We start from the raw sequence: 16,573 nt of genomic DNA, 5'->3' as shown, positions 1-16,573 counted from the left end.
TAGATTTGCAATTAACTATTTTGTTGAAAACAATATCACAAAAAAAATGTTTTTTGATGTTGTGAGATCCTGGCATTTTTGTTTGGAAGGGCAAATATAGAAAACAAGGTTCTTGTTCTTTTCCCCCCCCCTTCTTTTTCCTTCCCCTATAATAAGTTAGTGATAGTGTAAGAAACCTGAAACCTGGAAATGTCTTGATATGAAAAACCCTGGAGAGCTGAAATTCTTCAAACTGTGATTTCACTTACTAGAAGAAAAGTTTCCCCAAAACACTAAACAATTTCCACTGTGGACTAGATTCAAAATCCAAGCTGATAAAAATGAAAACTAAAATCATTATCGTCAGAACAGAAAATTGGAGTAAAATTCTCAAGGAAGTCCAGAAGGAGCCCTGTAATACACTTATGTCTACTTCTTCATTTTTTATTTTTTTACTTAATTTGCAGATTTTCATGACCCTTGTCCCATACTGAACTAGAATTTTTTGATAACATTTGAAGAGCTAATAGAGATTTTCATCAGGTTCCCAACTTATCTGTCTGAATAAAATTAAGACACTGAACCAGACTGTTGTGAACATATTCTGAGCTACTGAACTTACATGAGATTGAGAAAAAAAGAAGAGCAAGCCCCATCTTTTCTTTAATGAGTTAGTAAAACTAACTAACTAGTTAGTTAGTTTCTAAAAAACTTAATTTAATGTTAAAGTAATTTTTTCAGCAATTGGTTTACAATCTTCCAGCCAGCCTATAATAAATAAGCTCTGGTCTGAACAATTGAAAGTGAACTGCAACTCAAAAAAAATATCTATAAAATCACAAACAGTTCTTGCCCAGGGAGCTTGTAGAGTGTGTTATTTGTCATATATCTTATGATTCATGCTGATATTTTTAATAGTGGCCAAAAACTGCATTGCCAGAATATTAAAAATATATTTACAATATTATATGGAAAAGTTGAACCTAATTTTACTTCCACTTTCAAGGCATTTCTTCTGCCGCTAGGTAAAACTGCAAATCCCACGATAATTAAAGAGAATTTTGTGCAAATATTGATGGTAATATCTGACCTAGAGTTTTATGCTTTGTTTGCAGAGCCCTGTCTCGTTTATGCATGTATAAATTTGGAATAATTTCCAACAGAGTCAGGGAAGTTACTACAGAATTAGTAACTACAGATGGGTTTAAAAATAATCCATTTGGAAAAAAGAGTTTACAGCCTATCTGATATGTCAAGGATAAAATTATTTTGAAATGTTTATATGTGAATGTGAATAGAATATAACTTCTTTACCTACCTATTTAACAATTTTCAAGTATTTTAAAACATCCTTTTTTCAATTATGAAATATGTCACTCAGTGATGGAAGATGAATTGAGAGCTCAAACAACTTACTGTGCCCAGGCTGGAAATTTCCAATGAATATGTAAATCCTTAAACTGATATTGTGGAATTTTTACATATTGCAACTTTTAGAAAAAGTCAGCAAATAATATCATGAGATGAATCCATAAGCAACAAGAGAATCAGTTCTGATGTAAACAGGAAATGAATTAATTTGATTGCACACCTAAACACAGGTGTTTAAGCAATTACTATAACAGCAACCCTATTTAGATAATAATTAAATATATAGTTAACAATGTCTGTAAGAAAAATTCCCCTGTAATGTTTACTTTATTACTGTGTGTTCTGGAAGTCCTCCCATATGACATTGATTGCAGCAGGTGCTAAGGAATTCAGTATTTTGAGGGTCAGCAGGCCTGGGCATGAGGAAACTGTAAATGGCCTGTAGTAAATAGGTCCTGATGAGCTGCAGTTTAGTGCATAACAGATCTATTTTATACGTGCTATGTCCAAGGTGTGAAGGAGGTTTTAAGCAATTCTTTATGAAGGATAGAACCACATGAAAGTAGGATGAGAGAACTTGGGATTCTTTTTCCAAGAGGAAAATATTCTGCATCCATTTTAGCACCGGATTTATCATTTCAACTTGTTTGATAGCAGTTTAGGAAAACAGCTTTGCAAAGCAGGAGCCCCTGATAAGCAGGTTAAAAGCTGTAAGCATTAGGATCAGCCAGTGCTTCTACAGGACTAGAGTCCTCTTTGGTTAATACATTAAATCAGTGACTTATGATATGAAACATTTAGGCTAAGTCTGAATGAAAGTCAGCTTTTGCTGCTCTGAAATGGATGAAAGGAGGTTTCCAATGCAGCCTTCACTACACACTTTAAGTTCTACTTTCTCCACTCACAGAAGCATAAACCTATTTTTTTCTGCTGGCATAAACTAGGGGAAAGCTGTTCTGCATTCACCCCTCTTCTGCTACGTTTCAGAGATAAGCCCACAAGAGAGAATGAACAAAACTGTCATGAACTGCTACAGCTAATCTCAAAATGAGCAATTCATGGACACAAAATAATTTCCTAAACTGTGTGAATGTAATGCAAACGTTTTTCACTCAATGTAAAGGGAAAAAATGTCTTAGTCCTGCAGCAACAGAGACTGCTGTAAATACAGATTGTGCTCTCTTGCATTTTGCGCTGAACACCCCATGGCTGGCACAAAAATGAGACTAACTGACAATGATAACAAATTTTAAATAACAAGATTAATATCTCAATCATCACCCCAACTGGGGAGCTTTAAAATGTTCAGGGGAACAAACTCATATGCCCTATTTCTTCAGGAAAAGGGTAACACTAAGAGATCTAATGCTCTTCTGCATTTAAAGCAATCTCACGTTTGAGAACCTCAGAATACTCAGCTTTACCTCACAAGAGGAGTATTGCCAAAAGCCTAGTAAAAAGCAACTAAATAACTTTCCCACAGCTCTGCATATGAACTAACACAAAGCTATGAAGAAATTTCTGTTACCTGTGCTATATTTTGGGTATTTTTCTTAAAGGTTTTGCTTATCTCCATTTGAGTACCTGATCCCTTGACCTACTGCTGACTGTCTCATTATACATCCTGGACCTGCTCACCCAGATGAAAAAATTCAACTCTTTCCAGAATCTGGGCTTTGTTTTTCTTGAAAAATAAAAAAAAAATAAAAAATGAACAAGTTAGTGAACCTGCGATGAGTGGATTGCAGTAGTAAGGTGTTAAAAAGGGATGCCAGAGCACATCAGCCCATGTCAGGTCGGATCTGCTGTATGTAGGTTAAGCAGCAAGGCGGGTGGCCACAAAGCAGACAGTCAACTTGAAGTCAAAGAGACAGAACTTCCAATTACATGTTTTTAAAGTGTCTAAAATTCTCCCAATATCCACAGAAAGAGGATTTTTAAAGCAACTCTCCATTGACTTCAGTGAAACAACCAGGTGTAACTGAAGGCAGAAGTCAGCCTTTCAGGCCTGAAGCCTAAATTGCAACTGTTTGCAAGGGGACCCTTAGTTCAGTGGGTTTCATCCTTCTTGAATTTGATCCTTCCAATGGATCTGCAAATTCCCATACCATGAATTTAAACCTAATAACAAGAAGTTTGTTTTTAAGACCCCCTAATGTGGGTCTGTGGACCATCACTGACTGCAGGTCAGGGCCCATAAACCACTGTACTAATGGTATCCCAACTTGTAACAGTAGGTTTGGCTCAGTATAATAAACAGTACAGAAAAGGCAGGAGAATAACTAAAATAATTGCGATTAAAGGCTCTTGGGTGCCTCAGGAGGCTCTGGTAATAGACATTTCACAAAACCAACAAAAAATCAGGTAGAATGTAGACCCACCATGCAAGTGAGCTAGGAAACGGACGCAGTTATCTATTTTCTAATGTAATAATACCACACAGGAGTAATGTAGTCCTCTTGGTGAAGTTAGAAATAATCCCATTTTCACAAGTAGGAAGGATTGTAAGGATGGAAAGTGAAAGCCTTCATAAGATCCATCCGTCCTCCTGTTCTTTGCCAGATGAGCTTGATTTTTCAATAGGTAGATCAAAGATGGTTATTGATTCCCAGGAAAGCAATGAATTCCCTCCTCGTTCAAGTGCATTGTGCTAAATTCATCCCTGATACGATTCTGCTCAGAACAGTAATAATGCTCCATGGATGAGCTTGCTTTTTGCTCCAGCTGGCCTGGGGCAGCTCTCGCTGTTTCTCCATGGAGGTGACTCAGGAAGCTATTTCCTTCCCTATTACCAAGTTCAGGCAATTGCACATCATGGACCAAAAACGATCTCATGATAATATTTCTGGAGCTTGCAGGCAAACTCCAATTATGTTTCTTCAACCAAACCCATAAAATCTGTTTGTTTATGACTGTGGGAATGACACATTACATGACTAATTCAGGGCTGAACACACACATTTGTAACCCCATGAGCTGAACAATGCTTCACAACCCTTGTGAAGAGTTTTTACTTGTTTTACAACCCTTGTTTGTTTTTATATCTTCTGTCTTGGCACAATGGAACCTCAGGAAGATATTCCACCCTAACAGTAATTTATTTCTGTTCCTCTACACGCTGCATATAAATTATTTTTCTCTCTTTATGCCTCAGCAAGGACAAAGCATTAAAGTACTTCAAGGTTTATGCTACTGAAACAATTCTAGTGTAACTATAGTAATACCATTTTCCCTGCAATGTTGTTGAATGATTTGATGGTACTCTGGTTAAGGACCATAAGGAAAACAAGCATAAAACCCAAACAAGTGAGTATACAGATCTGGATACTACTCTTAATGGCCTAATGTGGCTGAATCCTCATAGTGTAGCAATACATTATCAGCCCCTACAGAGGGCTGACCCCAAGGTCCATCCAGACCAGGCTTCTGTCTCAGACAGGACCAGAAGAAACCTGGGGAAAATTATAAGAAAATAGGAGAGTGGAGTACCATTTTCCCAAACTCTGGTCAGTTTGCTGCTTGGCAGTTCCCTGAGTCAGGTCTTTCCATTTGATGGCTCTCACTTGAATGTTGATAACTCTTATCCCATGTCAAAAGCACACTGAACCCCTGTTATTATGAGTAAATGTGAAAACACTGTCAATGAGGGAAGAAGGTTCTACAGCTGTTGGCAAACCTGTAGCTGTTGTTGGCTATGTCTCCTCTAACTGCATCTGAAACAGCTCTCCAACACCAATGCTTGCTGGCATGGGATGGCCTATGCCTATCCTAGTCCTTTCTCTCACCCTCCAAAACAGTAAACCATTTACCATTTACTATAAATTGTCCCTTGGCTGTATTAGCTCCTAAATTGCTCCTGGGAGCTCTTCTAGAGAGGCAGCACTGGTTGGCCCATGCAGACAGCCAAGGACATGTATGAAAAAACAATTTTGGATGCTGGGGAATGTGCCATACTCAGATATAGCCACTGATATAAACTAATTCATGATAGGTTTACAATAAGCATGCCTGACATTCTGCTTGTGGGAATTCTTTTAGTACATAGGTAACTACAAGAAGTCACTTTCTAAATGTGTTAAGAAATAGATGCATTATTGGGTGGGTATAACATCAGCCCATATCACCCTACTTATACAGATTAAAGATACAGGGGGGAAAAAAAAAGTATAGATTCTATGACTGTGTGATGTTTAATACCTGAACAGTCCTAGCTAACAGAACTAATTTTTTCGTGACACACTGCTGTCAGTTTTGCTTTCTTAATCATTCCAGAAGCTTTCCAGTAGTATTTCAAGAAACAATCACAATACATCTGCAGCTTTACTTACTGGCCCCTGTTTTCTTCTCGGTAATATATAACTCATGTTCTGCCAGGCTGACATATGTTTTCAAGTACTGCAACAGGAATTTTCAAGTACTGCAACATTTTTCTTGTGCTAACAGTGGTGTGACATAACCTTCATTTACTCCTCCTTTCTCATATAATGCATTTATGAACATTATATGATAAAGTTGATTTGCCAGTTATGGAAATCAACAGATGGTGATGGGTATAGAGCTGAGCTGCAGTATACCCATGCACATCTTGATAGACATACACAGACGTACACCAATAATCAACGTGGATAAGATTGCAAATATATTTGAACCTTGATAAGATTGTTTTGGAGTAATTCACTGGCATACTTACAGAGCTGGTCAAGGATCATACCTTCTATGGTAATGGCTTGGTCTCCTCTCCTCTCCTGAGTCAGGGCTGCAGCAGTGTGATGGTAAAGTTCTGCTCCGCTTTTTGCTGACCCTAATCTGTTCATCAGCTAAAGAGAATTATGTAGTACTGAATAAAATGCAGGATGTTTTTATAATATAAAATCTTTCTATGCTGTATTACAAATGCATCACAATTACATGACAACAGACAGAGATGAATACACGACCCCAGACCAAAGCTACAGTTTCAATGAACGTGTGCTGTTCAGTGAGTTCATTACAATGTTTTACCACAAATGACTCACACAGACAAATTACAGCAGAACAGCTAGCTTAGTTACTTGTTGTTTGATCTGTGACTTGGTCCTAATGTGACTTTATCAAGAGGCACAAATTTCTGTCATATGCCATTTAAGCGGTAGTTAAGCAGTTGGTGTTTTCTGTTTATCATCCATTAATCCACTCAATCTTACTCAGTCAAGTGAATACCAGATTTTGGGATCTTAGCTAAATGGCAAATGCAAGGTAATGTGATTTTGCTAAAATTCTAACAGAAAACTTGAATTTATATAGATCACATTAAAAATTATGTGGAATAACTGTGAGGTTGCTGTGAGCTGAGCTGTGTAAAATTTTATTCCTGAGTCCTGAGAGTTTATTACTATTTTATTACAGTGAATGCACAGACTATGACTAATTTTTAGAGAATGTTTTACAGCACATTTGTTCTAATTTTGTTAGATACTCCCCATATACACTTAGTAAATAAGCAGGAATGTCAGTGCTTTCCAATTCTATTTAAACTTTACTTCTTACTCTTGGATTTGTAGTGGCATGAGTATGTTCTAATTTAAAGATGGACCAAAAACAAAACGTCACATCAGAATGATCCTTGACTTTACAAGATGTAGCTCTAGAGATCTGGATTTAAGCTCTAGAATAAGCTCGCCCTATTACTACATGAACAGCCAAACTGTCAGATCATAATATTCTGAAGCTTCACAATTCAGATCTAGTTATGGAGAACCTGACTTGTATAACCTTTTTTGATATGGCATGCAGCAACAATTGCTCAGCCACTAATCTCATGCAGTAGATCTCAGTAAAACGAATTCTCCAGTCTATGTCATGTCAGACAGCAAATCTCTAACTCACTCTGAACTTACTTCACATTCATAGTGTCCCATATCTTCATTGGAAGGGTTCTTGACCACCAAGACTAGAATGCCACTCCGTGGTTCACTGAAGGTCTGGTATTTATTTGTGTCCTTCAACAGTACACCATCTTTGTACCATCTGTATGTGGAAAACACTGAATATAAGCCAGGAAAAATAGGCAGTGTCAAGAAGTCCCCAGCTCACTAATCCATCTAAAAGATCAGGGGGCAAACAACTCAGGAGATAACCATTAGACAAAAGCTTGTTTCCTGGAGGACAGGTCTACAGGTAGGTAGATCACACATGGATACGGAACTGTACAAGTTTATGAGATCCTTCTCAAGACATCTCATCAACCAATGCAGGGAAAAAAACTTCTAATCATGAGAAGCTATCCTGAGCTTTCTATCCGAACATCCCAGACTGATTGCTTAATTTAAGTGTAGGGTAGGGAGGATAAAGGAATGATAAAAGGGCATTAGATCTGACATATAGGTATTATTTGTAGGCATTTATTTTCAGATTCTAGAGAGAAAAAAATTGTTGAGAAGCTCAGGAAAGGTGGGATCAGGAAGAGCCAGCATTGGAATGGCAATAAGGTGGAAAACACAGAGAAGAAAGGGTCATAAACTGGAAAGTAAAAAGGCAAGGAGACTTGTCTGGCCATGCAGAATGGGAAAATAGGATTTGTCCCAAAGCTACGTGAAGAACTGACCTGATTTGAGGCCTAGGTGCTCCTTCAATAGTACAGGTAAACTGAGCATCTTCACCCTCGACAAAATAAGCATTTCTAACCTTGTTCACAAACCGTGGTGGCACTGAAAGGCAAGGATAAATGTAGTTTACACAGCTGGAAATAGGATAACTCCCTAACAGATACAAAGGATGTTTACCTGACCACAAAACTCTCATGATTTCTGCACACAAAACAGTAAAAGACACATATTTTTACCTGTGAACAATTCACTACTGTTGTATCATCAGAGAAAAAGTATTATCCATTACATCCTATACAGAACTTCTGGAATATCTTTATGTTACTGTTTATGGCATTATATTGAAGACCTCTTTGAAACAATGCATCTGTGCAGGTCTTTACCTTGAACAAGAATCTTTCCTAAGGTACTGGCATTTCCAGCAGGACTGGAAGCAAAGCACATGTACTGTCCTGAGTCAACACCTGTTAGGTTGTCCAAGATCAATGTACAGGAACCATCGGGGTCTTCTATTATAATGTGATGGGGATCCACCTCCACTGGCTTTCCATCTTAAAGATAAAGGGAAAAAAAGTCTTTGTAAATAGTTTAGTATGTTTAGTAATGTTTTCTCCTTAGGAATTTCATCCAGCACTTCCACTTCAGAGGACTGAGAGTTGTGTTTGCTCTTTCAGCACCTGATAGTAGTGGTTGAGGAATGAGGTCTCCATCTGTCTACAAAACAACCGGTAGGTAAATCACTGTTTGGGCATGTTGTTTATCATCAGTCCTCATTTAAAAGTGAAATTCTCTCACAGTATGTGTGGTGTAGTTATAGCTCTTATTTGCTAGCCAAAGGACCACTTCCAAAGTGACTGTAAGCGTGTAGAACAAATCTTTAAAAAATACGAAGTTATAGAAAAGTTGTTTCCTCTGCAATAAAGCAATGCTGGGGAACAAGAGTGTGTCCACAGAGCTGCCTGTGCCATGACACAGAAATGCCTGAGCTAATATAAATAAGTTGTTCATTTCCTAGAAATTGTTTTACTGCAACAAGATGTAGCTTCACACAGACTAAAAGATAAATTTGAAAAGCAGGGTATTAACTCAAAGGAAGATCTGTACTACCTGTGTCTGGGTGGTTTAGTAGCTAACAGTAAGGCTAGAACTGGGTATCTCTAGATGATCAGCTTTTATATTACTCACTGACAGCTTAGCACAGAGCAATGTACACAGAAAAGAAGGCTGGAGTATGCATTTTGTGACTTGCTTCTCATACCTTTGTACCAGCTGACAGATGGCTTGGGAACTCCTGTAACTTTGCAAGCCAGCTTGACTGTCTCTCCCAGCTCAGCTGTACAGTCTGCCAATTCTTCCTCAAAGTCTGGAGGTACTGAAACATCAGAAAAAGCATGTCAGTCCCAAGGAGGATAGGATGTCTGTAGGATGGCTGCTACAAGGTAAGATAACAGGCATAATTTCTGCAGTTCTGTGAGGTTCAGATGGAAAGCTGAGTAAGAAATTTTAGCAGCTAGTGACTTTCAAGGTGAAATGCTGTCCTTGCTTATTTGAGAATAAACTGAGTCTGACAAATGTCCATTGTTGGCTATAAAGATGAACAAAAAGAAATATGAATTTGTTGCTGACATGGAGGTATTTTAGACCACGATTTAATAAGCACATCCATTATTCAGACACCACGCAGCTGCGACAGGTAAAACAATTCCCCCAATTAAAAGACACCCTTGACATTAAAACTAATATTCTGTTGGTCTCCATACAGCAAATCTGTGCTTTGTTAGGAGACTTTTATTTTGACTTATTCCTACCACAGAAAACTATATAAAATTGTTCGGATAGTCTTTTTAATTAGAATACCTGACTAAAAGCAAAACAATAAACAGACAGGACTTGCTTTCAATGTATATACATGAAAAACAACTATTTTCTGTCATTTTAAGATCACATTTTTTTTATGCTGTAAAGTACAACATTTCAGGCTTATAGCTGGACAATAATTATCTAATAGCCCTGCTGACAAATTTTGTGGATTGGAAACTGGTAGAATATTAAATGACAGTGAAGACAAAATGACTTCAATGACAAGACAAAAATCCAAAGCAAATCTACATGACCAGGTACAACAATGTAAGCCAGAAGTCTAGAGTAGAGGGTTCGATATCCAGCAGTCACAAGTGGCTTTATACTGATATCAGTAGGGCTCAGGTTTAAATCTTGAGGTTCTTTCCGTTTGAGTTTGATATTTTACAGTGGGACACGGCCTTTGTCACCAAATTCAGCTACCCTTCTGTAATCCCTGCCAGATCGAACACATCTCTAGTGCCAACGGCAATTTGTGTTTTAGAAGTTTCAGTAATGTTTGTCTGTCCTCCAGAGATGCACATTTTCTGGGCTATTGTGCTGGAAGACAGTAAACTCTGTTTATTAACAAGGACATCTAAATATGAAGACAGGGAACTAAGCAACCACCTCAGCATCTGACTCTGATCCTCCATCAAAGGGAACCCACGTAAGGGCTAGCAGCTGAAATGGCCAGGGACAGCCAGCTCTTCTCAGATCACCAGCCTGTGTTTTACACAGTTGCACTGCAGATACTGCAGAGTAATTAGAAAGTTGTTTGCTCTGCTATTGTCTCAACATCTGTACAGGTCCTGTGGAACCTCTGTCACATACATGGTTTGATGGTATACAGTCTCGGTTCTCTTGATGGCAAATGAAGAGTCATAAACCATGGTCCCATCCTGATAACAGTGCCTACCCCAGTTCAGGCAAAGGACCTAACACAACTATAATCATTCCAGTTAAAGCTTACTGCTTGCAGTTATGTGAGTTGTTGTAATGTGTTTTTAACCTGTGGGAAACCTCTAACCCTAATTCAGTTCAAGAGGTGGCATGTGACCCTATCTGTCCTGGCAACAAAATCTCCTTCCTGAATCAGGGAACCACCCTGAAGCAAGCACTAGGAAGTCTGGGCTGTTCTGGGCCATACTCACTCCAGACAGGCTGGCTGATTCTCTGCTGTATGCCACAGATCTCCTTCACCCAGGAGTTCTTGATGTTCACTGTACGCGCCTGAAGGAGATACTTGCGGACTGAATCTTCCCGTTCGTGCCAGATCTCAAACGCACGGTCATCCCCTTCCACAATGTCGTTCACATCGATGTTGTTCAGCTGCATTACAGAAGGCACACAAGAAAGTTAACAAATTCTTTGTTCTTCTACCTAGGGTTGAATTTCAGACAGAGCATTCCCCAAACCTGAAATCCCACAGTTTAGCACAGTTCAGATCTGGACCTAGCCTTTGTGAAACAGAACTCTCTTCAATAAAGATTTTAAATTAAAGCAACTATTAACCATCACCATGTCTCCTGTGCCAGTGTGCACCCTCTTCCATGGATGTTAGTTATGTCCTTCCTATTAAAGCATATTAGATGCTCTAACAATAAAATGGGAAACAAAACTAATTTTCATTGCCTTTAAAGATTTGTCAGACTGCATGCAACGTGGCTTTGGTTGAACAGAAGTCAGGGCCACTTTGCAACCCTTTCCCTTGTATACCCAGCTTTCGGATACCAAACAAATATTTTCCTGGGAGCAATTATTACATTTCAGGAAAATAACATCCAGTGGTGCAGCGCTGGCAGCAACACCTCAGAATAGTTAGGGACTACATGAAAAGAAGTTAAAGAGCAGGCACTCTCTAGACAAAATATCCCTTTCTTCTTGGAAAATAAATTTTGTCTGTAAATAACCATGAGAACAGAGATAAAGACTTTCAGAAGGCCCCGGCTGCACTTAGTCAAGAAATCCACAGGGCTTTTTGTTTTCTTGTTTATTTGTCTTTTTCTGGAGTTCAGTCTTTCTGTAACTTCTTGCAGTTTTAATCTGAGCCCTGAATGTCTGAAGATGAGATGGACAAATGCTTTGAACTTTTCATTTCTAAACAGGAATTGCTTTCAGAAAAAAGGATGTAAGCAGTAAAGAGAACCACTGGGATTGTGCCATTTGACAAAAAAATGCATTTTCTCCAATTTACTTCCACTGCTACGGACTGTCAGAAGCAAAGACCAAATGTTAGCAAATACGCCCAAACTAAAATCAATATCAATGTCACACACTTTTGCAGTTAACTCAGTGAGATAACAAAGAACTGTAAACACTTGTATGTGTAAATCTCATTGACACACAGTAAAAATCCACCCATACTTCTGGTGGTTTTGGGCATATTTCTAACAGGGTTCACAGAGAGACTTTTGGGACAGACACATTTTACTTCTGCTACAAAGACTTTCAGAAGCAAAGGAAGAGCTCAAAAGAATTTAAGAAAAATCCTGTTTTTAGATAATCTGAAACTGGACATAAATGTGAAGTTCTCAATGACAGAGAAATGCTGTAGGTGGGGATGTAGTGATCAGACCTTCATGATGTTCTTGAAAATGTAGCTGTAGGTGTCCGTCTTTGTGTCTCGTTTTGGTTTGCAGATCACAATGTAATTCTTGAACAGGAAGACATGTCTTTTGTGTCCTTTCCATGCCATTCTAGCTCCTGGAGCTCCTTCCCACACAATGAAGTGGCCCTGATAGGAAAAATAAGAAAGAGCACATAGTGGTTACTCTGCAATAATTACTATGGTGATATCTCACCATCATTTTCCAGCAATGAGATAACAAATGCTGATTGTTATATCTTCATCTTATGCACTGTTATTTTATTACAGCATAGCAGATTGTTTCTAATGCTGGTGGTGATGACAACATCATGCTGATGGTGATGACAACAGACTGACAACAGCAACAGGTGTGCACACAGTGGTTGTCATTACATTGTCCTTTAAGCGATGTTATGTGTGTGTTGGGTTTACATTGCAAGGGCTTGGTAGCAGGGGGGCTGCAGGGGTGGCCTCTATGAGCACAGCCCAGCAACTGCCCCATCTCAGACCAGAGCCAGCTCCAGCTGCATCCAAAAGGGACCTGCCACTGGCCAGTGCCAAGCCAGAAGTTCCTCTGCAACCTGTGGAGAGGCCCCTGGTGGAGCAGGCTGTCCCCCTGCAGCCCATGGGTCCCACATGGAGCAGATCTCCACGCTGCAGCCTGTGGAGGAGCCCCCGGTGGAGCAGGTGGATGTGGCCTGGAGGAGGCTGCGGGCCATGGAGAGCCCCCGCAGGAGCAGGCCCTGGGCCGGAGCTGCAGCCCGTGGAGAGGAGCCCACGCAGGAGCAGGGGGACCCGTGCTGGAGCAGTTTGCTCCTGGGGGATGGACCCCGTGGGATAGAGCTGTGTGGGAGCAGTTCCTGAAGAGCTGCTGCCTGTGGGCAGCCCCCACAGGCTCAGTTCAGGAAGGACGGAATCCCATGGGAGGGACCCCGCGTGGAGCAGGGTCCTTATCTCAACCCTTGAGCCCTTTCCATTGTATTTTCTTCCCCTTTTCCTTTGAGAAGGGAAAGTGAGAGAGCAGCTAGGGTGGTATTCAGCTGCCCAGCAGGGTAAAACCACCACTATGTGTTGTTATATTCACTTCACCAGTACTAATGCTGATAGAGAATTATATCCTGTGTGTTATGAGGGTGCTTTATATGCTTATTTGATTTCCTTCACCAGAGAAAGCTACTCATTTTATGTGTCTTCACTAGCAGCTCAGTTAGTGGTTCCCCCTAGCATTAGGGAGAAGCAAGCACACTTAGGCTGTGATTCACTGGACTGTTTTTATTGAATGACTAAATGTGGACAGCTGAATTCCACCAGATGTTCTCACGATTGCTGTAATTTTGCCTTACAACCCTGCTTAGTAGAAGACTGATTCCCATGCAAGAGAGGGGATACAACAAGTCAGAGTAAGTAACTTGCCCAGCGTAACACAGACTGAGAAATTCCAGTTACCTGTCGGATAGGTTCACCAAGGCTTTCCAAAGTCCCTGGGTAATTCTCAATGAGTGAGACATGAAGGTTGTTTTCTGCTCTTCGGGTGAGTGCTGACACAATGGCATAAGCCTGCTCCAGCAAAGTACAATTTTGGCTATTTCTTGCTTTGTTTCGGATTAATTCCTGTAGACGAATGATGCAAATGTTACTGTGTGGTCAGAATAAAAAAAGTGCATTTCCTTCGAAAAATAAGTTTCCCAAGTATCTGTTCCAGCTCTTTCATCTGAGCAACATTTATCTTATTCTTTCACTGCTTAGTTACCAAAGTCTCTGCTTTCCAACCCATTCTGCAGCCTCACTGACTAACCAGCCTGGCTTTTCCTTTTATCAATTGTAATTAAACAAAGATGAAGTTGCAGCAAATACCGGACATGCTTCAGTGATTGAAAACAAAACAATAAACAATAAACAATAAACAAAGCAACACACCAAAGCAATCATAAATGTATCCATTGTGTTTCTCTTGTGCTTATCCTGATAATACCATAAGGCAAGAAATTCATGGGACAATGCTAAATTAAGAGTAGCTATTTTTTATATCTATAAATATGAAAGGATGGAAAAAGTATAAAAGGGCAATTATCTTTTTGCTCTCATGTTTGTTCACATGTCTCTCTTTTAGCACTGAAGGCATGGGAAGCACCCATGCTTACTGTCTGTTCCAAGACATCCTTAAAATCTTGATGTCTGTGTGCTGGCAGGTGTTCAAAATCAGAAAGTTAATTTGATCCTTCTTCAAACTATCCACACTGCTTACTCACTTCTGTAAGCCTAAAATAAATATTTTTTTGGCCAGACAAGTTTCCTTCTGGATACTGTTGTGCTACTTCCCATGAAAAATCCTACAGAAAAATGCTGTTTTGAAGCTTTGTCCTGAGGTCGTGGCTAGAGCCAAGGATAGCAGGACAGATGAAACCTTAAAAGCTGAAATATTTCAGGATAGTAGAACAGGGAAGTGGGGAAAAGCTTTTCAGAAACAGAAATTTAATCGTACTATCATGTCAATACAAAACACAGTGAGGAAAATTGGTAATTCAGTGTCCTGAACGTTGGAAATCACTTATCTTTATAACAAAACTGTTATACACATACATTTATCCACATACCTACCTATACATGTATATACATGTATGCATCTACTTAAATTTAATTCAGATAAAGCTTGCTGAAATTTGTGGTGTTGGAGACTGTGAACCTCCATCTGGATTTACACCTATTCAGGGAGCACCATCATCAGTAATGTTTACTGCCTTAACTTATTCAGTCAGTTTTTGACAGTAGTTACATCAGGAGGAAGCCAAGAAACATGAAATAAAAATGTTTCGTTCCCCCATGGGTTGCACAAATCAGAATATAAGCCTATCAGAAATAAGCATATAACAAAATCTCTTCACCTTGATAATAGTCTGATATTGCTGGATCCTGTTTATGGGTTTTTCCAGATAGTGCTGCAGTGGTGGGATAAGTGGATGTGAGGGATCTTCATTAGATAAAATTTCATCTGTGTATCTCTGAAAAAAGTACATAGAAGAAAAAGAGAAAATATTGTTATAAACAGCAATAGAAAAGATTACTCCCTGAAAAATGCTCATATTATGCCCTTTCATAGACCTATCTCACTATTTCAAAATTGGATACCTCTACCACTTTAATATATAAATATGTTCACACATTCATTGTGTCTACTGGAGAGAGCTAGACAGTGAACGCAGAGTATCATATGTAGCAATTATTTTACTCCAAAATATTTAATAATTCTTTTCAGGATCACAGTTGTAATTAATAACTACATGACACAGTGGATTATAGGATGCACATTCAGCAGGTACTTTGGTTACTGTTTACCTTGTAGAAATCCTGGACAGCTTTGCTTACAACAATCGACTCAGCCTGTACCCGCCCCACCAGGTACTGGATGTACTTATCAAATTCTGCCTCATGTTTAATAAAGCACATGGCCACATCATCATCAGTGTCACATTTCTGCAGGCCTCGGAGGAAGACACTGTGGAAGCAAACAACAAAAGACACCTGAGGAGAAGGTGGTGGATTGAGGCTAGAACTCAGCCCCAGCAGCCAGATCTTTAGATCAGGAACAATCTCAGGTCAACACAATTAAGTTATCTTAAAAGTAAGCTGGATGCATGGAGTCTTGAAGCATTGAGGGGTATCATGGAGTCCCAGGCCTGTGCTCTGACTTAAGTTATGCCATCATCTCTCACCCCAAAAGGTTTATTAGTTCCCTTGCACCTTGGCACTGCCTATGCTCCACATCCTTCACAGTAACCATAGCTACTCTATCTCTGACACCATGTGAGCCATTCTTCGGTCTCAAATGACAGCTCATGAGAATGCCTACCTGGAATGGAAGCGAGCAATGTCGTCAATATTTCTGAAGATGGTGGATTTCTGACTGGCAACAGCTCCTGGGACATTGGGACAGACCTCAGTGTACTTAAGGTGATGAGTCTGGAGGAACTGTAGATCCTGAATGTAATCCTCTTCTGAGATCAATAGTTCTTGAATAAGAACACTGAAGGGAAGACAAACAGGCAAAAAGAAAGAACAATCATCACACTTATCCTCAACATGTTAAAAGACTTCTAGGCTCTAATGAAGAGATAGTTGATCAGAGTAATAGACTCCCTGGAGTGTGTTGACTAGGTCCTCCCTGGCCATAAAGGGAACTTGGACAACCTCACTCATGGTGTGCCAACTACCT

General features: G+C 39.5%; 1 protein-coding gene across 13 annotated transcripts in view; it reads right to left on the bottom strand.

The window, feature by feature from the left end:
* OBSCN (obscurin, cytoskeletal calmodulin and titin-interacting RhoGEF) overlaps positions 1 to 16,573 on the bottom strand; it is a 185,601-nt gene that overhangs the window by 38,906 nt on the left and 130,122 nt on the right. For all 13 annotated transcript variants that reach the window (XM_082754701.1, XM_082754709.1, XM_082754707.1 and 10 more), the window contains 11 exons: positions 16,211 to 16,384; positions 15,697 to 15,856; positions 15,246 to 15,362; positions 13,810 to 13,974; positions 12,352 to 12,510; positions 10,928 to 11,105; positions 9,193 to 9,306; positions 8,318 to 8,485; positions 7,934 to 8,036; positions 7,227 to 7,356; positions 6,062 to 6,167 (listed from right to left, as the gene is read on the bottom strand). In XM_082754701.1, the coding sequence (XP_082610827.1) occupies positions 6,062 to 6,167; positions 7,227 to 7,356; positions 7,934 to 8,036; positions 8,318 to 8,485; positions 9,193 to 9,306; positions 10,928 to 11,105; positions 12,352 to 12,510; positions 13,810 to 13,974; positions 15,246 to 15,362; positions 15,697 to 15,856; positions 16,211 to 16,384 (1,574 nt within the window). The remainder of the gene's footprint in view (positions 1 to 6,061; positions 6,168 to 7,226; positions 7,357 to 7,933; positions 8,037 to 8,317; positions 8,486 to 9,192; positions 9,307 to 10,927; positions 11,106 to 12,351; positions 12,511 to 13,809; positions 13,975 to 15,245; positions 15,363 to 15,696; positions 15,857 to 16,210; positions 16,385 to 16,573) is intronic.

Source organism: Aythya marila (genome assembly GCF_965140915.1).
Source record: "Aythya marila genome assembly, chromosome: 2".
In the NCBI taxonomy this organism is placed as follows: domain Eukaryota; kingdom Metazoa; phylum Chordata; class Aves; order Anseriformes; family Anatidae; genus Aythya; species Aythya marila.
The sequence above is the reverse complement of the archived record's forward strand: the minus strand, read 5'-3'. Positions and strand labels throughout refer to the sequence as shown.